This window comes from Lycium barbarum, chromosome 4, assembly GCF_019175385.1.
Source record: "Lycium barbarum isolate Lr01 chromosome 4, ASM1917538v2, whole genome shotgun sequence".
NCBI classification, from domain to species: Eukaryota; Viridiplantae; Streptophyta; class Magnoliopsida; order Solanales; family Solanaceae; genus Lycium; species Lycium barbarum.
In genome coordinates this window covers 5048934-5073009 of record NC_083340.1, presented here as the reverse complement: position 1 = coordinate 5073009, position 24076 = coordinate 5048934, and the positions used below count along the sequence as shown (strand labels likewise).

Sequence of the window (24076 nt, the reverse complement as noted above, 5' to 3'; positions counted from 1 at the left end):
ATAAAAATCCATCTGCACCATTCCAAGACCCATGAACCCAAAAAACTTTTTCATCATTTTTCACACCTACCTACATATTATAAATTGGACAGAACCCTAGAAAAGAGAAACCTAGATATCATATTCAGCCGCCACACCTAATTCGATGAACATACTAATCAGTAGCCTACAGTAGTTTTTTTTTTTTCATTGAAAAAACCACCATATCTTCAATCGTCTCTTTCATCCACTAAGAGCAGCCAGATACATCATCAGCCGCAATACACCTAGTAGCTAACACGTAGAATCTACACCAAGCTGCTAGCTTTCCTTTGATAGAAAAACGATGGAGCTTGTTGATTCTACTACCCTTAGTAGCTAGCTGGGAGTTGATGCCATAGTTATTTCTTTTCTTCCGAAATCATTTCAGCTCCTTCCTTCACGTTAAAAAACCAACAACTCCATTAACACCAAATGAACAAAGCTCCATAGACGTAGCTCCACCATAAGTTGATCGGAGCTCCGGCGTTTTACCACCGAACTCACCATTAAGATCTGTTAGGATTAGGGGTTTGTTATTCAAGTTTGGATGCGTCGAGTTTCTCGGTCGAGGGGTTTCAGTTCGTTGGCTTTAGTGTTCTAGTAAATCTTGTGCTATTGAAGAAACCATGTTAAAAGATTTCAAACGAGCTTGACTTTGCTGTATTCACAATGGTTTATTATTAACCCCATTTCACAAGAATATCTCGGCTTTGTTCCAGGTTCATTCTTTGTTTCCCATTTCATTTTGATAATTAATGATGTTTGCCGTATTGATTGTTTCCATTCGTCTTAGTGTGGGGATTACTTAACATGTATTTTTACATTTGAAAATTACCAGCTGATAGTTGTATTATCATGTTTAAGTTAGTGCACTCAAATGATGAGAAAACAATTAATGTCAAAGAATGGTTACGTGAGTTGGTCTAAAGTTGTCTTTGTTTGATTGAGGGAATTAATGGGCAGAGTTGGATTTTATATGTTACCATGCACAATTGAATTGCTTTAGTGATCATCTCTAGTAGAGTTTAAGTTGGTTATTTTAGGCATATTTTCAAGAGAATAATAAGTACTTATTTTGATATAAAGTTTGGACCTTTATAATAAAGTTAGCATAGATCTAGTTTTGCAGTAATGTTCTTTTGAGCTTTTGTTTCTGGTAGCTGACCATACGATATTGAGCCATACGAGAATTGCTTGAATTGTTCTGATAAATAGATTGGGCCTAGATTAATTTTCAAGGCGTAACTAAGTAAATACTAGTGTGAAATCAGCGAGATGAGACGCGAATAAATTCAAATCCCGTTGTCAAGTATAAAAGAAAAGAGTGGTAAAACCAATTGTAAGGGAGCGAGATGAGTTGCGAATTTATTCAAAACCCGTTGTCAAAGAGTGAAAAAAATGACTAGTCTCGGATTTTAGAGACAAATAATTGTCTTTAATGCTAGATGAGCTTTAGGCACTTTTCAAGACGTTTGTTTCGATTAAGAATGCGGTTACGCATCTTATTTCGAGACGCTTCAACAGCTCAAGGATGCGGTTACGCACCTTGGCCAATGTCGTTTTAATAATTAACCTTGTTTCGATTGAGAATGCGGTTACGCGTCTTATTTTCGAGACGCTTAAACAACTCAAGGATGCGGTTACGCACCTTGGCCAATGTCATTTTAATAATTAATCTTGTTTCGATTGAGAATGCGGTTACGCATCTGAGTTAAGACTAATAAAATTTCAACAATAAAAAGTACGAGCAAACCAAGGCTCGAAAACACAATATATCCAAAATTGTTTTAAGCCAAGTATAAGTTGATAAAGCGACCGTGCTAGAACCACGGGACTCGGGGAATGCCTAACACCTTCTCCCCAATCAACAGAATTCCTTACCCGGTCTTCTGTTTTCGCGGACCATAATAAAAGAGTCATTTCCTTTTGATTAGGGATTCATAAGGTGACTTGGAACACCAAAACTCAATTTCAAGTGGCGACTCTGTAAGTAAATAGTCCCTATTCAAAACCGTCACTTCAATTGGAAAAACCCTTCAACAATAAACCTTTTGTGCGTTTATCGTGCGGGGGCGAAAAAAGGGGTGTGACAAAATTCACTAGTTAATGATAAGCTAGAGTAATGTGCGCCCACATATTTGATTTTGTAGTTCATTACAAAAGGTAATATGATTCTTTTTCATAGGAATAGAATAACACGAGAGATCTGCAGAAATGAAAACTAGGTACTGCTTCATGATGTACATTGTACATAAAATAACTCAAGAGATCCTATTAAATTATATTAGAACTATAAAAGCTAAGGAAAAATTATTTAGTATCTTGCCCCTCTATGTTCTTCCGTTCATTATTGAATATGGACATCAAATTAGACTTCTAGATACTGCTTCGTTTAGTTATGTGTCCATGCAACATCAGAATCGGTTTTGAATGAAATAAATTTGGAATGGTGACATGGAGAGTTGTGGAGTTAATAGGAGTAAATATACATATTTGTATGCATATACACAATTTTTTTATCTTTTACATTTCGGTCAAATTTACTACAATATCATATCTCTAATTTCTCTATCTTTTTTTATGATCAGCAATTAATGTATTTTTGATTTGTTTGCATGTCTGAGAAAAATCTAGATAGATATATTAGTGAACATAGGATAGAAGGAAAATCTTTTGTTGTACCATCACAATTTGTTGCCTATGAGCCAACATCCCCTTCCTCTGTCAACCTAACTATATTCATTCCTAGCAACAAGCTTAGAATGCGAGGGCATATCAGTTTTATGATTCACTACAAATATTTTTTAGTTAATATTTTATTCTAAGTACTACAGAAGATCCGGAAATAAATCACAAGAAATTAACAGTAACTAAGAGTCCAGTTATATTCACTGGCAGAGTCTTCTATTTAAGTTTGAAACCCCACAATCTCCAGAAACTTTGGTAGTAGTAATTTTGTAGTTTGGTAATTCAAATTAGTCTAAACAGACAGTATATAACCATTATCATGCGAGTCATTTCATTCTTCGTTGGAAGACTCACAAATTTCCACAATTTATGTACTGGGAGTTTTAAGCCAATAATATATATATATATTCTTGTAAAAAGTTTAAGATGGTGTTTGGTTAAGCTTATAAGCTATTTAAATGAATTTGTAAGAAACTTTTAGTTTATGTATTTGGTAAACATCCAAAGTACTTACAACAACAAACATTCAAAGTACTTATAATCCAAAATCAGCTAAAAGCTATGGTTTTAAACTTATAAACACTTTTCGTTTGACGAAAACATATACTATTTTTTTTTTTTTTCTAATTCTCAAAATACCTTTTAAACGCATTTCCTTTCCATAATCATTCATCATTTTCCTTACATATGTACCTTTTAAAGTTATTTTTAGTCATTTTGCCAAAAGAACAGTTTATCAATATTTTTTTACCAGACACATCAACTGTTTATTGTCAGTTTTCAACATTTTTATTTAGACTTATTTATAAAAATAATTTCAATAGTTGATACTTATAAACTATTTACAATCAGCTAACAAAAACATGCTTTAAAATATTAATTGCTTACAACGCTAACTAGGTTGTGCATTGACGAAGACTAGTTAGATCCGCAAGCATTTGCTACTTCCACTATGACCATCTATTTCTACTCCAATATGTAAATGTTTTAGCACATTGCCCCAAGTTCTTCTCTATAAATAGCTAACAGACCCATTTTTTTATCACCACACTAAACCCTTAGTTTGAAAGACTAAGTACCCATTTTCACAAAAAGAAATGAGCATTTTCAAGTTCATTTTCCCTTCTCTTCTCATTGCTCATCTCCTCTTCTTCACTCACTCTGAGGCAGCAATATTCGACATTTGAAACAATTGTCCTTACACTGTTTGGGCTGTGTCCGCGCTAGTGGATAGTGGTCTCCAGCTCAACCCTGGCCAGACTTGGACAATTAACGTTCCAGCTGGGACGTCAAAAGCCCGTATTTGGGCCCGAACCGGTTGCAATTTCGATGGTTCGGGCCGAGGTATGTGTCAAACTAGAGATTGCAACGGTATCCTCCGGGGCCAATCTTGTGGGCAACCCCCAAATTCTTTGGCCAACTATGCCCTAAACCAATAGAGTAATCTTGATTTTTTCGATATTTCTCTTGTTGATGGATTCAACGTGCCGATGGAATTTAGCCCTACATTTAATGGGTGCGCTTGTGGCATTAGGTGCTCTGCTGATATTAATGGGCAATGCCCAAATGAACTAAGTAGGCATTTGGACATGCGATCTCATCATGAGATGAAATCAGCGTTTGGACATGCCATTTCATCTCTGATTTCATCTCATGAGATGAAATCCCAAATCATCCAAAAAGGCATGATTTGGGATTTGAAATCATGATTTCAAACAATATCAATGTAAAATTTGACCCACACGTTTATATTTTGTAAAAAAAACCCCATAAATTGGTAGATATATTTACCGATCATGTTTACCAACCGGGAAATGCATGCTCGACGTGAAGAGATTGGTCGTACCATGTGGGAGGATTATATTAAAGAGTAGTTACATTACTATTCATGTTAAATTTTCCTTTTTATTGAACTAAAGTTTGATCAATTGATGTTGCATTTTTTAGAAAGACATTCTAGTAGCGTATTGATTTTATTATAAATTATGATTTACTCATTTGGTAAAATTGTATAAGAATTGGGAAAATTTTGATGGTTTTCACAACTTGTGGGGTTTTTATGTTTATAAAAAAAACTGCAACTTGAGAAATTCAAATTGTATGTCCAAACATGATTTCATCTCACGATTTCATCTCATGATTTCATCTCATGTCCAAACGGCTCCAAAGAGTTCCTGGAGGATGTCACAATCCTTTTACCGTTTTCAAGACTGATCAATATAGTTGTAATTTTGGATATTGTGGCCCAACAGAATTTTCGAGGTTCTTTAAGGATAGGTGTTGTGATGCTTATAGTTACCCTAAGGATGATCAAACTAGCACTTTTACTTGTCGTGGAGGAACCAACTATAGAGTGGTTTTTTGCGCATAAATGCCAAGAAGCATATTTTGCTACAAATGGTATGAAAAATTACCAAAATAAGTGTACTTATAATAAATCTTGTTAAACTATGTCTTAATGTGATAATAAGTTCCTATGCGTGTGTAATGTATACACATATGTTTCATAATGAAATATTATATATATATTGTTTATCGTGTGCCATTTACTTTAATTTACTGTAGTACTATGAAGATGTTTGGATTGACTTTTTAAAATTAGGTTATAAGCTAAAATCTAAAAGTCATATGTTGAGAATATCTAACTTTTGGTTTTTGGATTATTTTTGTACTTTTCTTGTTTAAAAATAAGTGTTTCTAAACACTTTTTATATTTGCCAAACACCACAAAAACTAAAAAAAAGCTTAAAAGCCAATAAGCACTTAAAATAAGTCAATCCAAATGCACTCTTTATATATCAGGTGATAACTTTAGCTTTCGACGCTTTCTGATTTGCTCTGTCATACTCAAATGATCAACTTGTTTATATTTGGCTTTTTTCTGCATTTATTTACCTTTGTCAATTGAATTTGAAACTAGTGAATTACCTTTACTTCCTGGAGGACCTATTTACTTGAATACTACTAAAGGCAGAAGATGAAAAATGTTAAACAAAGAATAGTTAATTAATGGAAAGAAAAAAAAAACGATTTATGGTCTGGGCTCTGTAAATAATTCTTTTAAATTTAATTGTTGCACAATATGAGCAGATAATTGATTCAAAATCCAGTTTCCGTAGTTGTCTAAAATCTTCATACTACCAGCTCAGAAATATCCTGTGTAGCACATAATTTTTTAAGCAGTGTTTATTTGAAAAAATGAACAAAGGAATAAATCACTAATAATAAGCAATGTCATTTTTATATTTATAAACAATATTTTTATTTTATTTATAATCTGTATATACATATTTAGTTAAAAAACAAAAAAATAGACAAAACAATATTGTCCCGTGACACTGTTTAGGATAATGTATGTCCGCCCGTATGTATGTCCTCCAGAGAATGAAAAGAAACAAACAACTATGATTTACTTCTTAAATTAAAAGAGAAAAAAAGAGGCAGGATGATATACTGAAATTAAAAGCCACATTTATCATTTATTTATCAAGAAGTCGTGGAGTACATAGAGACATAACCATACGGCTCCAATTTATTTTCTGGGCTGCAACACCTAATACATAAAACTTGATGTAAACAATATTTTTTTTGTATAAATATCCGATGTTGCAGGTGAGTAATTTCTCCCTTTAACCAACTTGGGGAATTTGTACAACAAAGTCCAACACATTAACAAAAAGACGAACTCGATTACATCTTAAATCTTCTGTGACTGGAGTACCATTCAGTACGGTTAGAACATTGGTTAATTTTGGATTTTCCTGCTGAATTATTTGCATAGCAAACTTAGCTGGTGTCCCAAGAAGTTCTGGCCATTGTTCCTTTGTCACTCCTGTAATTTATACATATAATGAGAAAGGGAGATAAGAGATAGATTATGATTATATGGTGAAGAAAAAAAACATAAGAAACATTAATATGGACTATATATAAACTTAACCAACGGAACTAAATGAATTGCGCTTTTGACCGTTGAAGATATTTTTTTTTTTTCATTCTAAATCATCAAACAATATGAACTTATGAAGGGTTATGTTAAAACTACTGCTGTAATATAGATGCTCTTACTTTTTTCATATATATCTTGATCTTGATTTTCATAAATTTAATGTCACGCTATTGTCGTCATAATTCTTATTTTTCCCCTTCATTTCCTTCAAAGGAAAAAAAAATAGAAGAAACGACCCGATCTTGATGTCAAACATAAAACTCTAACTTAGGTTCAATCTTTTATCACTACTAAAAAAGGGGCATTTTCGACCAAAAAATTTCGACCACAATTTTGGTCGGAAAAAAATCGACCACAGGTGGTCGAAATTTGCACAATTTAATTTTTATTAATTTTTTTATAGGATTTCGACCACACTGGGTCGATTTTGTAACTGGAAAAGTGAATTTCGACTACGTGTGGTTGAAATTAATTTTTGTACAAATAATAAATGGGAAAAAAATATTTTATACATAATTAAATTATATAAATATAAAATAATTAATTGAAAAAAAAAACTAATTTCGACTACAAGTGATCGAAATAATTAAGTCAAATATGACTTAATTATTTTCGACCACATGTGGTCGAAAATTCAAATAGATTTAGACCCCATCGGGTCACTTTCTTTTTATTTTTCTCCTTCTCTTTCTCTCTCCTTAATTCCTCCTCCCTCTCCTCTCTACGCAGTCCACCACCCCACCTCCTTATATGCTCAGCGCCGCACGCCACCGCCGTTTCTGACCAGCAGTCGAAAATTCCAACCAGACGCCACCGCCGTTTTCGACAAGCTCAGGTATTTTTTTTTTCTTTTTCAATCTTATGAACACAAGCCCCAAATTGAACTAGTTCTCAAGCATGTATTTCAATACCATGTGGTTAGTTGCATTACCTTCTATATTTAATAGATTTGATAACCTTTTTTTAAATCCTAATAGTTGTTCTAGGGTTTATATCATGTAATTTTTTTAGGGTTTTGAATTGAAATTGAATGAAATATTGAAATTAAATTGGTCTGGATGCCACCTTTATAAAACATAGATTGTTTAACTATGATGAATTCGGATGCCTTATATTGGCGTTAGGCATAATGAATAAGAGGTTCATCACATCACCGGCTATGTTGGGGGGTGGGCGGGTGGGGGTAGGGGTTAATGGACCTGAATTGAACAGAACGAATATAGCATAGTTGACTTTAACTAGTTGGGGACTGAGAAGTAGTTGATCCAAGTTGATGCGGGTGTGTTGTGTTTAAAGCTTTTAGCTTGATTGGTACAACGGTTTTAATTTTGTAGTTTCTAAATTTTGCTATTTATAATTGTAGGCGATAACAGCTGCATTTTTGTCAGCGGTCAGTGATATAGTGTCTCAGAAGATTACTGGCATTAAGAGACTTCAAATTAGACGCCTTCTTCTGAAAGTGGTACTGTTTTCATAGCTTCCTTTTAAACATTCATGTGCGCTTCTTCCCCCCCCCCACCCCCCCCCCCCCCCCCCCCCCTTTTTTTTTTTTTTGTGTGTTGTGGAAATCAGAAAGCTTTGTCACATGTGTTCAATTTTCTTAACTTCATTGTGGGAGAAACTCTATCTACAAGACGTATAAAAAATGTCGAAAGCTTACACCCATATGATTCCCTACAAAAGACACCCAGTCAATATATACTGATAGGATTGTCATCAATGTTCATCTCATAATTTACTCAAATTTTCTACAGACTGTTCTGAAATTAATTCACTCAAGAGAAAACTTCTAGTATATTTCGGCATAATTTGATCATAAAAGCTTGATGACTTCTTTTGCCACGCATAATGTTGATGGTCTGATGAACCCTTTGCCGGTTTTGGAGAGTATGATTTAAGTATATTGATGTTGAATATTGAAAAATAAGAATCTATAACCTCGGCAAATAAATTTTTGTTGAAATGATTTGATTATGAGCTGCAAAGGCTTACTACAGTTGTAGTGTTATGACAAGACTTCTAAAATGACACTTAGTATCAGAATCATGTATGCTTCGAATATATTCCTTTGCTTAGCATATATAAGTTGCTTTCTGGAATTGTTATTGGCTGCTAACATAGTTACATGCAGCTTTTTGGCTTTGCCTGTCTTGGACCATTCAGGCATTTTTTTTCACTTATTGCCGGACAAACTTTTCAAGGGAAAGAAAGACACAAAAACTGTTGCAAAAAAGGTAAACAGAAATCCTTCTTCTTTGGATAATTTATAATAAGTATTTGGAAAAGAAGTTCCATATTCATCTTGTAGTCACTTATCACATCCTTTCTCTTTTCCTGTTAATAGATTATTTTTATTCTTGATCAATGATAAAACTCTGCTATATTATTTTCATTCTTGATCAAAATTAAATTGGTCTGGATGCCACCTTTATACCCGTCAGCCCTTGAAAGCATAGATGTTGCTGATGATGGCGCAGTTGATCCTACGGAGTATGAAGCTATGGAGCATCAAGTTGCTCAGCTAACAAGAACACTTAATTCCTCGAAGGCTCGGATGTTGGTATGCAAGCCCAAATTAATAGTTTATGATGGATATGTTTAAATGGATATGTATATTATCTTTAAGGGTTTGAATGTAGTTTTAGTTCGAATTAGAAGTACTTTTAAGTTTATAATGTTTAAGTGTTTGAATGATGTTTATGATGTTTAAGTGTTTGAATGTAGTTTATGATGTTTAAGTGTTTGAATGTAGTTTTAATTTTAAGTACTTTGAGGTTGAATTTGATTGTTTATAAGTGTTTGAATGGACAATGTTTAAGTGTTCTAGTGTTTGAACATTGTTTATGGTTGTTGTGTTGCATTGTTGATGAATTGGATGGCTGTTTTGGTTGATGAATTTGACTATTTGGAAATTGGCAGACGGGCTGCCAAAAGCAGGCAAATGCTGGAAAAATATTCCAGATTTTCGATGTGGTCGAAAATCAGCCTAGATATTTCACAATTTCGACCACATGAGGTCGAAATTGTACCCAGAAAAATTCTATTTCGACCACATGTGGTCGAAATTCTTGGCCCAATTTACAATTTGGCCACATGAATTTTTATTTTCTTTTTATATTTAAATATAAATAATGTTTTCGACCACACGTAGTCGAAAAAGTTAAATATAATTTAATATAAAAATAATTTTTTCGACCATTGGTCGAAATAAAGGCTTTTTCGACCTCGTGTGGTCGAAATTTTTGGTCAAAAATCTCTGTTTTTTTAGAAGTGTATATTTTCGTTAAGGGTATTCAAAATTTAATACATATAAATAAAAATAATATTTGACCTATGCATGAAAGGTAAAAACAAACCTGGGCAAAAGGACTGAGACACATCAAGTTGCAAGATATTAAATTCATCACTCATGTCGACTTCCAAATCTCGAGCAATGAGAGGTTGCAAGCCTGTACATAGAATAATTATGCATAATTAAGTTTTTCAATAAATAGAAATACATGTAAAAGAAAAAAAATAGAAATAAATGTAGGCATGAGAGTGGAAAATGGCTAATTACATGATGCAAGAAGCAAGAGAGCAACCAGGTGAGCTAACTTCACCATAGACTTTTTGCCTCCATTCAATTCTACTTGCTTTAAAGAATCGAAACTGATGAATAAACTGTGTTTATTTGTTACAAGTGTTGGATTCATTTGGTTTTACAGGGATATTTATAGGAGATATTTTTTGCATCAATTATATACGTAAGAGCCACTTGTTTATCTAAAAGCAGCCATAAGTAAGATTATTTTAATGTTGATGATAAACTTGACGATTGTTCGATTAGCCCCTTCCACCTGGGGTCCCCACTTTTTATTTTTATTTTTTTGACTTTTGCGTCAATTGGGGTTCTTTTAATACTACACTGAAAAGTTGTTTCGAAAATTGAATTGTATATATATTTCATGTAGATCTAGCAACAAAAAAAAAAAACATAGAAGCAAATGATCCCTATTTACGACCAAGTAACACGAGAACTAATTAATTAATATTATTATTAGCACAAATAGGAGACAGTACAAGATATAGGGAGAGCCAGAAATTTTTATTGTGTTATCGCAGTTTTCTCGAAACACCACTAAAGGTTGTGTGGGATTGATTTTTTTTTATATATATTTAGTTTAATTAGAGGTCTCAGGTTCAAATTTTGAAAATGGAATAGGAGTTCTTTACAACCCCCTCCCCCAAAGTGAGATTTCAAAGCACAATCCGAATTAGATAGGTATACCATGGAAGAAATTGCACTTTTTGTCCTTCAAATGAGTTAGTACTTAATTTTTATCCTTTAGCAATCGAATTTATGCTTAGTAGGACATAAGTTCTTGTCATGCGCAGCATAACTTATGAGTTATTATGATATGAAAATATAAAATTATGTCTCGCAAAAAAGTCGTATGGCATGAGGGACAGAAATTAAAGACCTACACAAAATAGTGGCATTAATGATCCTATATCATGCCAATGTTTTTCATTTTGGACTTCGCCCCATGCTTGTGCTCAGGCAGCCCGCTAAGAAGTAAAGAAGAGAAAAACTGAGAACTATTGTTTTGTTTCCGCTACAAGTATGTTTTTCTCCTTTTCTTTATAAATAAAAGGTGTACATACATATAATAAAGAATGGCACCAACTTATTCGTATCGGTGCTATATTAAATCAATGAATGCATGACTTATATTTGCCGATAATTTTTTCTAATTTCACTAATATTAATCAATACATATTTTCACATCATTAAATTACTTGATCGTGATATGTTTTTATCAAATATATACACACACAAACCTCTTACGGACAGGAACGGCATCGGTGACTATTCGATTTATTGATAATACTCCTAAACTATATGAAGAGTTAATTAAATATATCGATGTCCCTCAAATTTGACATAAATCTTTATTTATATACTTTGAACTTTAGTAGTAGCCTAAATACTTCCTGAATAATCGGTAAAATAAATAAGGCGTTTGAAACTTAAACAAGATGAAAGAAAAATGGCATAGGTAAGTATGGAAGAAAATTTTGGCCATGAAATAAAAAAAGGGTTGCTTCTTTTTATTTAGTTTCGAGAAAAAGTCCCGTCATCACGTTACATAGCTTATAGTAATAGGTAAGCGTTATCACCAAACATAATTGACTTCTATATTCATAAAATAATTTATTATTAGGCGGCTCTTATACATTTTGCCACCTCAACCTTTAACCAAGCATATTTTAATATTATTCGTTTACTTAGTCAAGTCTGATATTGATATACATGGATTAATGTTCATGTTACCAAAAGCCGCCATACCCCTATATAAACCATCAAATAAGTTGTCACTATATCCAACAACTTGTTAAAAAAAATTGTCCACAAACATGGCCAACTTGAGATCTTCTTTTGTTTTCTTCCTCCTTGCTTTTGTGACTTATACTCATGCTGCCACTATCGAGGTCCGAAATAACTGTCCGTACACAGTCTGGGCAGCATCGACCCCGATAGGTGGTGGTCGACGTCTCAATCGGGGCCAGACTTGGGTGATCAATGCCCCGAGGGGCACTAAGATGGCACGTATATGGGGCCGAACCGGATGTAACTTTAATGCTGCAGGTAGGGGTTCGTGCCAGACCGGTGATTGCGGTGGGGTCCTACAGTGCACTGGGTGGGGTAAACCCCCAAACACCTTGGCCGAATACGCCTTGGACCAGTTCAGCAACCTAGATTTCTGGGACATTTCTTTAGTTGATGGATTCAACATTCCCATGACTTTTGCCCCGACCAACCCTAGTGGTGGGAAATGTCACGCAATTCATTGCACGGCTAATATAAATGGTGAATGCCCTCGTGCCCTTAAGGTTCCTGGAGGATGCAACAACCCTTGTACCACTTTCGGAGGACAAAAATATTGTTGCACCCAAGGTCCATGCGGTCCTACAAACGAGTCAAAATTTTTCAAGAAAAGATGCCCTGATGCCTATAGCTACCCACAAGATGATCCTTCAAGCACTTTTACTTGCCCTAGCGGTAGTACAAATTATAGGGTTGTCTTTTGTCCTAATGGTGTTACTGGCCCAAATTTCCCCTTGGAGATGCCTGGAAGTGATGAAGTGGCTAAGTAAATTTGAGTTTCTATACTCTGTTTATGTTGCTTGAAGTGGTCAAGTGATATTTGCCGTAATAAGCCTAAGACCTGAATAAGAGTCACATCATCACATGTACTTTTGTCTTGATTTTTATGAAATCGACAGTGCATTTGGATAATTGTTTTTATGTTGTTTTTCTTTTTAACTTTTAGTGAAGTCTTAAGCCTTAGATCAATAAACCAACAAAAAAGTATTGATAATGTCCTGGCTAATTATGGTAAAGGTGAAGTTTTTGCTTTTAACTTCTATTAATTAAATTTATCGCCTAGAATATTATTTCACGTTGTTCTGTAAATAAGCCTCTTCAAACGCGATTTATTACTATTAACTCGATGCTTCTTATTAGACGTTGTCAATGAGAATTAATTATCGTCAAACGCGATTTATTACTATTAACTCGATGCTTCTTATTAGACGTTGTCAATGAGAATTAATTATCGGGAACAGACAGATAAAATAACAGTAGTTATAAATACATTCTAGAGCAGGACCCGGATGTTGAGAATATAAAATGGTAGGGATAAGATAAAGTAGTAGGAGCACTTTAATTTAAGGTCAATATTCGATAGTTGAAAATATTTATTTATAGGCGGCTATTAGAACATTTTTAAGTAAGAACTAACTGAATGGGACATGCTGCACGTGCTACTTGAATTCTATGCAGCAAACTCCTGAAATTAAGCAAATTACACAATAGGAAAAAGATTAATACTCCGTTGTTCTGTTTCAATTTATTTGAATATATTTTCTTTTTAATCTATGCCAAAATGAATGATCTCTTTCCTAATTTGAAAATAAATTCACTTTATGAATGATTTACAGCTACACAAATTTTCAAGGCTTATTTTGAACCACAAGTTTCAAAAGTCTTCCCTCTTTCTTAAATGTCGTGCCCAGTCAAATAGGTTCATATAAATTGAAATGGAGGGAATAATATTATTCATTTCAGTGTATATTATTGCACTATTTCTTTATTAATCTATCAAAAAAGAAATGAATATATGTGTGTGTAAAACAGGGGCGATTTTAGGTACTAATTTTGGAGCACGTGAACCCATAGTCTCTCCGTGAAATTAGGTATTTTATGTATATATTTCTAAAATTAGTATAATATTATCTGCTGGAACCCATGTTACAAAAATGTTAAATGGTGCACTTGGTTGAAAGTTGAGTTATTTACCTATAGGATTAGGGATCAATTCTCACTTAATAAATTTTTGACCTCCGTGTAAAAACTTCGCTTTTTACCTATAACGATATGTTCTTAATCTCATGACATATTTAAGATCAGAAATTTCACTTTTTACCTCTAACAATATGCTTTTAGAGGTACAAAAATCTCAAGACATATTTAAGATCACAAATTTCATAAATGTTTCTTTCTTTTTTAAACTTCATCTTTAATTAAATTATGCCACATAAAATTGAAACGACCGAGTAATATTTGTCTCTGTTCCATTATATTATTGTGTCAATGCCTCATTGGCTATGAGAGAATCACTACGCTCATTCTTTACTTTACACCAAATCAATAGTAAATATTTATTGCCATCGAGGATTCACATCAAATCAATACAACTTATTATAATTAGTTAGTTTAATAAAGTGGTTAAATATTTTAATTAATCATGATTAAATAATTATGTATATTTTAATTCATGACATATATTTATTGATTTGATGTATATACGGATTGATAAGTGTTTACCCCAACTGAACTAATGATTGATTTCGCCCAACATAAATTGATGGAATGAAATGACTTAATCTTGTACATATTAAGATGAAACAACAGAATTACTTCAGAAAAGAATATTCTTTTGAAAATATAGTAATCAATAATTAATGAACCACCAAGCAACGTAAAGGCCGCACCCACCTATATCCTTAACCCCATTTTCTTGACTTTTGACTGTAGATGCACATTAAGTATTCATTTAATTATCCACTTGGCATATTTTTTTCTATTAATTAATATGTCCACTTGTTATATATGTGTTCTAGTGGAGACTTGGGAGGAAAAAAAAGCCTCTTGTGTACTATCAATAATCGAACATCGAACGCCACTAGCTAGACTATAAGGTCGAAACCACATTCTTTTTCTAAAGATAATTTGGAAATAACTAATGAACTAATACATCGTAGTTAGAGAATAAGTCCAACTCAACGGCATTTATATAGAAGACAATGAAGTAGAATTGTGAAATTTTTGGTACAGAATATTACCTCTATATAAGGTTTATGCAACATGAATTTGAGTTATTTGGTGGATTTCGAATACGAAACGATTTTTAAGAATAAGAAAGGGGCGGGTGAAACTATTTGAATACCTCTTGATATTTATCTGTCATTTGCAAACAAAAAAATCAATCAATATTCAAGATGAGGATAAGTAGATAAATACTACTATGTCAAGGACTTTGCTTATTATTTTCAGGAGTAGTTGTATAGAAGTCATGGAGCATGCATCATGACGTGCTGAAATACATTGGAATGATAAATATTTATTTTTATTTTTTATTGAATATACTCTTTTCGAAAGGAGCACTTCACCCTCAAGTGAGATTTTCCCAACGCGAATTTGAGTTAGTCCATCCTGGAATAGATACCGGACATTGAGGGTTTGAAAATATTCTAAAAGCTGCCTATAAAAAAATATTTTCATCTCTTAACTTATTATGACATGTCACGAGATCTCCTGAAGTAATAGTTTTATCTTGTCCCTACCTGCAATTTTATTATTTTCAGGTCAGGGTACTGTAGAATGTAATCAAGACTATTTTTTTCATTCCTTTTTTGGGTCTAAGGTTTAAGACTTTAATAATTACGATTAAAAAGACAAAATAAAATGATACTCCAAATGCGCTCTTGAGTGAAAATTAAAGACACCATGTGCGGGACAAAGTACTATATGTGATCGATTGATCGATGGTTATTCAGATCTTAGCCACCTCAAGAAACCAAATTAAAAGAAATGTGCATGGGAATACAAAGACAAATAATGACCAAATTCAAGCTAATAAACAAGAAAGAGATGGCTCCTCTTATGAATCTACTTAATTAAGCCACTTCAAGAGTACTTGTAGGCATCTCCAATGGAAAATTTGTTGTTTCATTGTGAGTAGCGCCATAAGGACAGAACATAACCTTGTAATCTGTAGTCCAACTCTGGCAAGTAAATGTGCTTGTAGGATCATCTTGAGGATAACTATAGGCATCGGGGCATCTTTGTTTGAACCATCTTGACAACTCTGTAGGACCACATGGACCCTGGGTGCAACAATATTGTTGTCCTCCAAATGTGGTACAAGGGTTGTTACATCCTCCAGGTACCCTAAGTTGACCAGGGCATTCACCGTTTATATTGGCAGTACATTGAATTCCGTGACATTTTCCAGGCCCAGGCTTAGTTGGTCCAAAAGACATGGGAATGTTGAATCCATCAATTACAGAAATGTCCCAGAAATCTAGGTTGCTGAATTGGTTCAAGGCGTATTCGGCCAAGGTATTTGGTGGTTTACCCCATCCTTTACATTCCAGGACACCACCACAATCACCAGTCTGACACGAACCTCTACCAGCACCATCGAAGTTGCAATTAGTACGGCCCCATATACGTGCCATTTTAGTACCTGGTGGGGCCCAGAACCACCAACTTTGACCTCTCTCAAGACGTTTGCCACCGCCTATGGGGGTTGCTGCCGCCCAGACGGTGTATGGGCAATTGTTATGGACCTCAAATACGCCGGAAGCATAAGTATAAGTCACAAAGGCAAGAAGCAAGAACACTAAACAAGTTGTCAAGTGACTCATTTTAGTGGACATTTTAGTAAGAAGAAGATTTGAGTGTTGGATATATTGAAATTTGAGTTAGGGGAATATATAGGGGTATGGCGGCTTTTTGCACTATGGACATTAAGCATTTTAATAATGACACTTGATTTATTAATATATATATATATAAATAATCTTTAAAGATGCTTTTGCAAAGGTAGATTGCTAGGCGGCTAAATGAAAGGGCCTGACAATATTATTATGAACAATGTACATATATAGAAGCAAAATAATTTATTTGGTGATAATCTGATAATGCTCACGAGCAAACTTTGTAGCGAAAATATCTCCACTTGAAACGAAAAGCCGCCAATATTATATACAGCCTACAAGTAATATGTTTTGTTCACACTGGTCATATTGATATTCGCATGTATCTATATTTATATTTATAGCAAACCAATAAATACATGATATATATATATATATATATATATATATATATATATATATATATATATATATATATATATATATATATATATATATATATATATATATATATATATATAAAAGAGGAGCCCTCTCTTCTTCTGAGCCTTACTTTTGATTAAATTTGTACTAGACCGGGTTCACTCATTCCACATGTAATTCTGGTGGCTAAAGACTAATTGTCACTCTAATGTTGGACTACTAAATTTAAAGTACTTAGTTTGATAAACACCGAATGGGAATAAGTATTTAGCCTAATTACATGCTCTTCATTTTTAGTTGATCAAGTTTTCATAAATAAAAGAACTTTAAATTGATGAATTACTAATTTGTAGGATTAATAATTTATTTACAGACATTTGCTTTCCCCTTGTTTAGAAAAATATTGTTTTCTTTTGTCTTATATATCTACTGGCTTCTTATGTTTAATTATTTATAACAGATCTCTTAATTGAGACTTGAGAGGACTTTTTCCCCCCAAGTCCCACCATTAATTCAAGGCATATATCTAGTTGATAATTAATAGAAAACGATTATGCATCTACAGTTAAAAAAAAAATTAAGCAAATGGGGTGGCGTAGAGGTGACTAGCGAGTGGGATATTCTAACGTTATTTTTGTTGCAAATTTTTTTTTGACAAGTGTCTGTTGTAGAGTGCGAGAAGAAAATGGCTTTCAACTTGTACACGTACTGGGGGCAGCATTCATGGCAATCATGAATCATCGCCATATTCTCTCGAGAACATGGTATGACTTTGTTCATGATTTTGGTTAATAGGTCATGTTGAGTGCCGCTTTTTCATCCGAAAATCTCCATCTACTCTAAGTAGGCGCGAGCTATCCTTCTGTCAGTTTGGTTGTTCAAGAAACTTCAATTGTCGTAACCTGATCATCTTCCCATGTTTTTTCTGAAATGTGCTTAAGATATAATTAAGTTTTAAAAAAAGTGCTCTTTTTACAGCTTAAGTCTTTAGATGGATGATCACATAAGTCAACACGGTAGTTGAGTAGGTAGAAGTCCTGTGCTCGAGTCTCAGTGTCAGTACCGGCACCACCACTCATTATTAAAAAAAAAAAATTACGAGCTAATTATAATCTATAGAAAAAATCAGACTCAGATAATGTTGAAGGCATAATTAAATAAATAAAGTATGTCATCTCTAACAATTTAAGTTTTTAGATAAGATGATCTTATACTTTAAATAATATGGATAAAGAGCTTTAAATCTTTTTGTTTTTTTTAATAAGCCCATGATACACGTCTTCTCTAATGGTGGGACTTTGAGAGAAAAATGCCTCGTGGTTGCTGTAAAAACTGAACATCGAAAGCTACCTAGACTATGAGGCCAAAAGCAGGATTTTATTTTTTATAAAGAGAATTTGGAAGTTATTTGAGAAGTAATTAATTGTATATATTAAGAGATCAACTAGTCCAACTCGACATCATTTTGTGAAGAAGACAACGAATACGAAAGGTGAAATTACTGTTTGAATATCTCTTGATTATTGATCTGTCAATTCCCCAAAAAAAAATAGCATCGATCAAAATCCAAGAATAATGTTGAATTTCTTACTTAGGCGTGAATCTAGTTGAAAGTAAAACCCTCTTTTGACTTTTCAAGCTATTAATTTAGAGATCAGCTTAAAGAGTGAAAGGGACAACTTTTTTTAGAGAAGAGGTGAAGTTTGTCTTATCTATTTCCTCGAAGTCTTTTGGTGTCCTTTTCCCTAATGTTTTTTTTTGTGCGGATTGCCCTTCAAAAGCACTGGTATTTAATTTTTATCCCTTAAATTTCAAATCTTTAATTTTTTCCTTTTGCCTAAAAATTCATGGGTTCCGGGTTTGAATCCCTGCTCAGACAAAAAAAAAAAAAATTGCAAGGCAGAGGTTTATGCAAACTATGCCTGATGGCTTACAAAACTATGCCTGAGGCCTAACTTTGGCTTGCAAAATTATGTCTGAGGCCTAACTTTGACGGTAGAGTTTTGCATTCAAAATTCTGCATGAGGCTTAACTTTTGTTCGAATAGGCCTAACTTTGCTATAAAACTCTGCCTTGCAATTTTTTTTTTTTACTAAGCCGGGATTCGAACCCCAAACCTCATGGTATTAGGCGAAAACCAAAAATTAAAGACCACCAATTTACTGACCAAAAATTAAAGACCACCCCAAAATATGCGAATTGTCCACAACCTATTGAGCTACAGCCCATATCCAACTATCCCAATCTACATTGGGTCTAAGAATATACTCCTAATCTTTTGTAAGTTGGGCACACGATAAGTTTGTCAATATCGTATCACCATCATGCAAGGTGGGACACATTAGGATTAGGAGGGATTAAATTAAAACATAAAAAAGGTCAGGTGGGCAACATTATTCATGCAAAACCATTTGAGCTGGCCATCATGACTTCATGCCTAACCAAAAGAAGGCACATTGTTTAAAGTGGTAGCACATTGTTTAGTGGGTGATAATTGATATTTGGCTTAATATCTAGATGGACCTTTAAACTTGGCATGTTTTGTAAGATAGGCATATAAACTTATAAGGTGACCAGATAGACACTTAAACTTACTCAAAGTGTATTTTTTAAGTTTTTCAATTGTTTTGAAAACAAAAACTATATTTTTCAAACACTCACAATTTTCATGGCCAAACAAGCCCTAAATATATCACAAAATATTTTTTTTAAAATGCAAAAATAAGGCAAACGCATATACATGAGACTATAAATGTGCACTTAAACCAATAAATACTCGCTAATCGCAATTTTGCAACTTTCAATTAACTCGGATTTTTTTTTACACTTGAATAATTAAAAAACAATAACTTTAACCAATAAAAATCCTTAAAAAAAAAAAATTCAAATTAAGAAATTTCTAAGTTCAGTATTTCAAGTGTAAAAGAAATTTCAAATTAAGAAAACTGTAAAGCCGAGAAGAAAATCCTTAAAAAAAAGAAATTTCTTAATTTGAAATTTCTTTTTTTAAGGATTTTTATTGATTAAAGTTATTGTTTTTTAATTATTCAAGTGTAAAAAAAAATCCTGAGTTAATTGAAAGCTGCAAAATTGCGATTAGCGAGTATTTATTGGTTTAAGTGCACATTTATAGTGTCATGTATATGCGTTTGCCTTATTTTTGCATTTTAAAAAAAATATTTTGTGATATATTTAGGGCTTGTTTGGCCATGAAAATTGTGAGTGTTTGAAAAATATAGTTTTTGTTTTCAAAACAACTGAAAAACTTGAAAAATACACTTTGAGTAAGTTACTTAGTCTATCTGGTCACCTTATAAGTTTATATGCCTATCTTACAAAACATGTCAAGTTTAAGGGTCCATCTGGGTATTAAGCCTTGATATTTTAGGTTTTGAGGCGCATAAAAAAATTAAGGTTTTAATTACTCCAGCTATAAATAATTTTTTGTGGGAAACATTTGTAGTTTCTTCTTTTTTTCTCACAACAAAATATAAAATAGAATCTATTGTTCAAATCCACACATATGCTGATACTTTCCTGGCAAGTTCCAACTTCGTTCTATCCAAAACCTTAATCCAATTAGGTGTACATTTTTAACCTTCACTTTCCTTGTGACTATATTAAGCTAAAGTAGGCACAATTAGAGGGAAATTGCATGTGAGTTTGCTTATTTCTCTTGACACGCTATTCTGCATAGTTGACCAAAGTAACATGTGCTTTGCTTTCAGTTTCAATCCCCCACCCAAACCCCACCCATATTTCCTCTTAACATTAAGGGAACTTTAATTAAGAAATAGATTTTACAGGTTATTAATCTATTTATAATTAATGTTTTATGATATTGGAACTCATAGCTACCTCCGGTTCTACATTTTGATCATAAGAAAAAGGATAGAAGAGAAACTCATAAAAATTGTATAGTAGTATTTTCTTACATGTAATTTTACCTTATAAGTCATCTTAAAATACGTGAATATTTTTTACACAATTAATACATACGACTTAAATTCATTAAAAACATACTAAATTTAACAGACACATTGTGATTTTCATTTTTCAATATGAAAGTTCAACCAGGAAATGACGCGTAGTGTCCCCAAAAGAGTCTACTCTTGATTTTTTATCCTTGCTTGATAAAATCTTTAAAAATGACCTTCACTTGACAAAATTCGCCGGGAAGAACTTTTGTTGCCTATCAGGCACACGTTCTAACTTTTGTCTATAAGACAGAACTCGTGGTCAATTGAGCAGATTTACTATTAGATAAAACTAATTTACGTCCACAACTTATACCTGATAGATTACAAAAGCATTGCCTAATTTTCTGAAGAGGATAATATTTTTAAAATTTTTATTTAGCGGGATCAAAAGATCAAGACCAGAAGGCCATTTGTTAACTTAACCCAAGATCAACAACTCACACCAGATCTAACCGCACGTAAACCGGTTTCCTATTCGACAGTATAAAAAGACGGGCTTAACATATTGTCATCGAAAAAAGATCCAATTTCTGTCCGAAAATTCCTGCAAGAATCTAACTTTTTTTGTTCCTCGGAATTAGGGGGATACTTTTGCATTGAAAATGACACGAGGAAAACTTGAAGTACTTCTTGTTGGGGCTAAAGGCCTTGACAACACTGATTTTTTCAGTAAGTTTTATTTCATTCAATTCTCTTTTCTTTATTCTTCTTCCATTTTCCTGATCTGATAAGTTTAATAATTTAGATTGTTTTGAGAAAATAGAAGAAAGATTAATTCACCATGATGTAAGGAAAAGAAGGAGATGTGATCATGATCATTGATCCATAAGCACGCGATTTTGTATCATGGATCTGATTCTTTGTAATTGTAATTGTTACTAATGTGATGTACTAGTGATATTAACATTTAGCTATGTGCCTAGTCAAATGATGTCAAATAACACATTTTCCTGATCTGATCAATTTAATAATTAGAATTTTGTTGAAAATAAAATAGAAGAAAAATCAGTCTTTAAAAAATTTAATTCACCATGATATAAGAAAGAAAGGGAAAAGAATTAAGGAGAAGTGATCATGATCATTGATCCATGACCACGCGATTTTGTATCTTGGATCTGGATTATTTGCTGCTAATAATTTAAAAAAATTTAGACTAATTTAATTAGTATAAAGTTTGATTTGATGTTCTGTTAATCAAACTAATTTTCAATGGTTACTTATGTGATATACTAGTGACATTAATATTTAGCTTCGTGCCTAGTCAAATGATGTCAAATAAAATGGAATCGAGGAAATAAACTATAAAGAATCAACATTCATCTTGGCCATTTGACTTTAATAATTTGTAAGAGCATTTAGTCTCATTTTTAGGTATATTTGAGGATCTGCATTGATTAGTATTGTTTTCACATAATACTCATTCGATTCCTACTCTGTATTTTCCCTGTTGAAAAATGTAATTTTGGTGATACAGATAATATGGATCCATATGTGGTCCTAACTTGTAGATCTCAGGAGAAAAAGAGCAGTGTTGCAGCAGGTGCAATTGTCATAATATTCTTTGTTTAATTTGTCTTAATTAGTTTTCATATACGTATTGCTTAAGCATAAAATGAAGTTTCATCAATAAGATTAATTGTGATCATATTTATATTGGCTTTCCATAGGGAAGGGATCTGAACCAGAATGGAATGAAACATTTGTTTTCTCCATTTCTGAGGGTGTTGAAGAATTGTTCTTGAAGATAATGGACAGTGATTCTGTCGGTGAGGACGATTTTGTGGGGGAAGCCAAGTAAGTCTTCATTTAATTAGAGGCGAATCTAAGATTTATATATATAAACATTGTCTAAGTTTAACAGTGTGGTTATACGTGCACCCTCTGCCAATATGTTGAAATCGGTTATATTTCTAATTTCTAGTCAAATGTTACACAAATCGTGGTTGGTCTAAGCGGTTCAGATTTTACTAATTTATGGAGTCTAAGTAAACATTTATCCCATTAGAGGGGAATCTAAGACTGATACGTATTTTCTATGTATAAACACATAGTCTGAGTCCGATAGTGTGGTTATACGTGCATAGTCTGAGTACGATAGTGTGGTTATACGTGCAGTTTTGTTAAAGAAGTCGATTGGTTGATATTTGTTTTTGAGCTATTCAATGGTATGATATTTGCAGGATAGCAATTGAGCCAGTTTTTTCAGAAGGGAGCATCCCGACAACATGTTATAATGTAGTTAAAGATGAAGAGTACTGTGGAGAAATTAGAGTTGGTCTTACCTTTACTCCTGAGGCAAGTTACTTTCTCAAATTTTATTTATATGCTTCACATTGACTAGATTCTCTAAAGGAAAAGAAAATTGTGTGTGTGAAAGAGCCAGTGTGTGTGTGTGTGTGTTTACGTCCATGACATTTGGAAACCCCGGATAAACAGCAAATGTTCCTCAATGCCAAGCAAGTTGAAAGCGACTATATGAATCGTCACTATCTACGTCAGTTCATTTAAACCCGTCTCAATTGAATACTAAAACGAACCTGGATAAAGAACTCTAAATTGTACTAGCATATCTAGACATGCAAAAATAAGTGGTGTGCTAAGTGCATTATATCTTTTGCTATGTTGCAGGAATATTCTGAGAGGGGGTGTGAAGAAGAAAGCTTTGGCGGATGGAATGAGTCTTCTTATTGATGTGAAGCATCAGTTAATTGATCAGTTTCATGTATTGTGAAATTGGTTCCAGATGTTGTGTTCCAGCATGTAGTTGAATGAAAAACTTTGATATTTTCTTTTCATTTTTTGTGGTTTAGGGGAGGGTTTTCATGATGCTATTTCCCATGATTTTAATTTTATTTTATCATGCACTGCAATTTAAGGTTTATTATGCAGAATGATTTCACCGTTGCTTCCAAAATGTCAAGTTCTGAAATATCTTGAAATTCTAGTGAACAAATCACTCTTAACTTGCCCACAACACTCTTTATTTCCTTTATATTTTAAATAACATAATGGTGTTCGAGCCACC

The 24076-nt window shown here is 33.2% G+C and overlaps 4 protein-coding genes, 1 long non-coding RNA gene and 1 pseudogene across 6 annotated transcripts; 4 read left to right on the top strand and 2 right to left on the bottom strand.

Annotated features, from left to right (window-relative positions):
• The first annotated feature begins 128 nt into the window (after positions 1 to 128).
• LOC132634942 (uncharacterized) lies at positions 129 to 9405 on the top strand. The gene is made up of 5 exons (XR_009580364.1): positions 129 to 740; positions 7388 to 7493; positions 8022 to 8120; positions 8790 to 8892; positions 9100 to 9405. It is a non-coding gene; the product is annotated as an uncharacterized LOC132634942 (long non-coding RNA).
• On the top strand, positions 3807 to 5080 carry LOC132636771 (protein P21-like; annotated as a pseudogene).
• On the bottom strand, positions 6164 to 10374 carry LOC132634940 (proteinase inhibitor I-B-like). Its single transcript, XM_060351126.1, has 3 exons — positions 10218 to 10374; positions 10015 to 10107; positions 6164 to 6541 (listed from the first exon to the last, which is right to left on the bottom strand). The coding sequence occupies exons 1-3, from the start codon at positions 10351 to 10353 to the stop codon at positions 6339 to 6341; spliced, it is 432 nt and encodes a 143-aa protein (XP_060207109.1). The 5' UTR covers positions 10354 to 10374; the 3' UTR covers positions 6164 to 6338.
• Positions 10375 to 12015: 1641 nt separating this feature from the next.
• Positions 12016 to 12941, top strand: LOC132634939 (osmotin-like protein OSML81). The gene has a single exon (XM_060351125.1). The coding sequence runs from the start codon at positions 12059 to 12061 to the stop codon at positions 12797 to 12799; it is 741 nt and encodes a 246-aa protein (XP_060207108.1). The 5' UTR covers positions 12016 to 12058; the 3' UTR covers positions 12800 to 12941.
• A 2755-nt stretch (positions 12942 to 15696) lies between these two features.
• Positions 15697 to 16685, bottom strand: LOC132634938 (osmotin-like protein). Its single transcript, XM_060351124.1, has one exon. It carries the CDS (start codon positions 16646 to 16648, stop codon positions 15884 to 15886), a length of 765 nt encoding a protein of 254 aa, XP_060207107.1. The 5' UTR covers positions 16649 to 16685; the 3' UTR covers positions 15697 to 15883.
• A 4768-nt stretch (positions 16686 to 21453) lies between these two features.
• Positions 21454 to 23965, top strand: LOC132634937 (elicitor-responsive protein 3). 2 transcript variants are annotated; one of them, XM_060351122.1, is made up of 5 exons: positions 21461 to 21720; positions 22526 to 22591; positions 22719 to 22845; positions 23232 to 23346; positions 23680 to 23965. In XM_060351122.1, exons 1-5 carry the CDS (start codon positions 21654 to 21656, stop codon positions 23740 to 23742), a joined length of 438 nt encoding a protein of 145 aa, XP_060207105.1. In that variant the 5' UTR covers positions 21461 to 21653; the 3' UTR covers positions 23743 to 23965. The 2 variants fall into 2 exon arrangements, with proteins under 2 accessions (XP_060207106.1, XP_060207105.1); XM_060351123.1 differs by lacking the exon at positions 22526 to 22591 and having other exon boundaries at positions 21454 to 21720.
• The last annotated feature ends 111 nt before the right edge of the window (positions 23966 to 24076 follow it).

Excerpts from the sequence above, each read along its gene's own strand:
- LOC132634940 (XM_060351126.1), bottom strand. The coding sequence starts at position 10,353 with ATGAATCCAACACTTGTAACAAATAAACACAGTTTATTCATCAGTTTC. Across the intron at positions 10,108-10,217 it reads TCTCTTGCTTCTTGCATCAT|GCTTGCAACCTCTCATTGCT; the intron begins GTAATTAGCCAT and ends TTCTATGTACAG. Across the intron at positions 6,542-10,014 it reads GTCTCAGTCCTTTTGCCCAG|GAGTGACAAAGGAACAATGG; the intron begins GTTTGTTTTTAC and ends TATAAATTACAG.
- LOC132634939 (XM_060351125.1), top strand. The coding sequence starts at position 12,059 with ATGGCCAACTTGAGATCTTCTTTTGTTTTCTTCCTCCTTGCTTTTGTG.
- LOC132634938 (XM_060351124.1), bottom strand. The coding sequence starts at position 16,648 with ATGTCCACTAAAATGAGTCACTTGACAACTTGTTTAGTGTTCTTGCTT.
- LOC132634937 (XM_060351122.1), top strand. The coding sequence starts at position 21,654 with ATGACACGAGGAAAACTTGAAGTACTTCTTGTTGGGGCTAAAGGCCTT. Across the intron at positions 21,721-22,525 it reads TGACAACACTGATTTTTTCA|ATAATATGGATCCATATGTG; the intron begins GTAAGTTTTATT and ends TTGGTGATACAG. Across the intron at positions 22,592-22,718 it reads AAAGAGCAGTGTTGCAGCAG|GGAAGGGATCTGAACCAGAA; the intron begins GTGCAATTGTCA and ends GGCTTTCCATAG.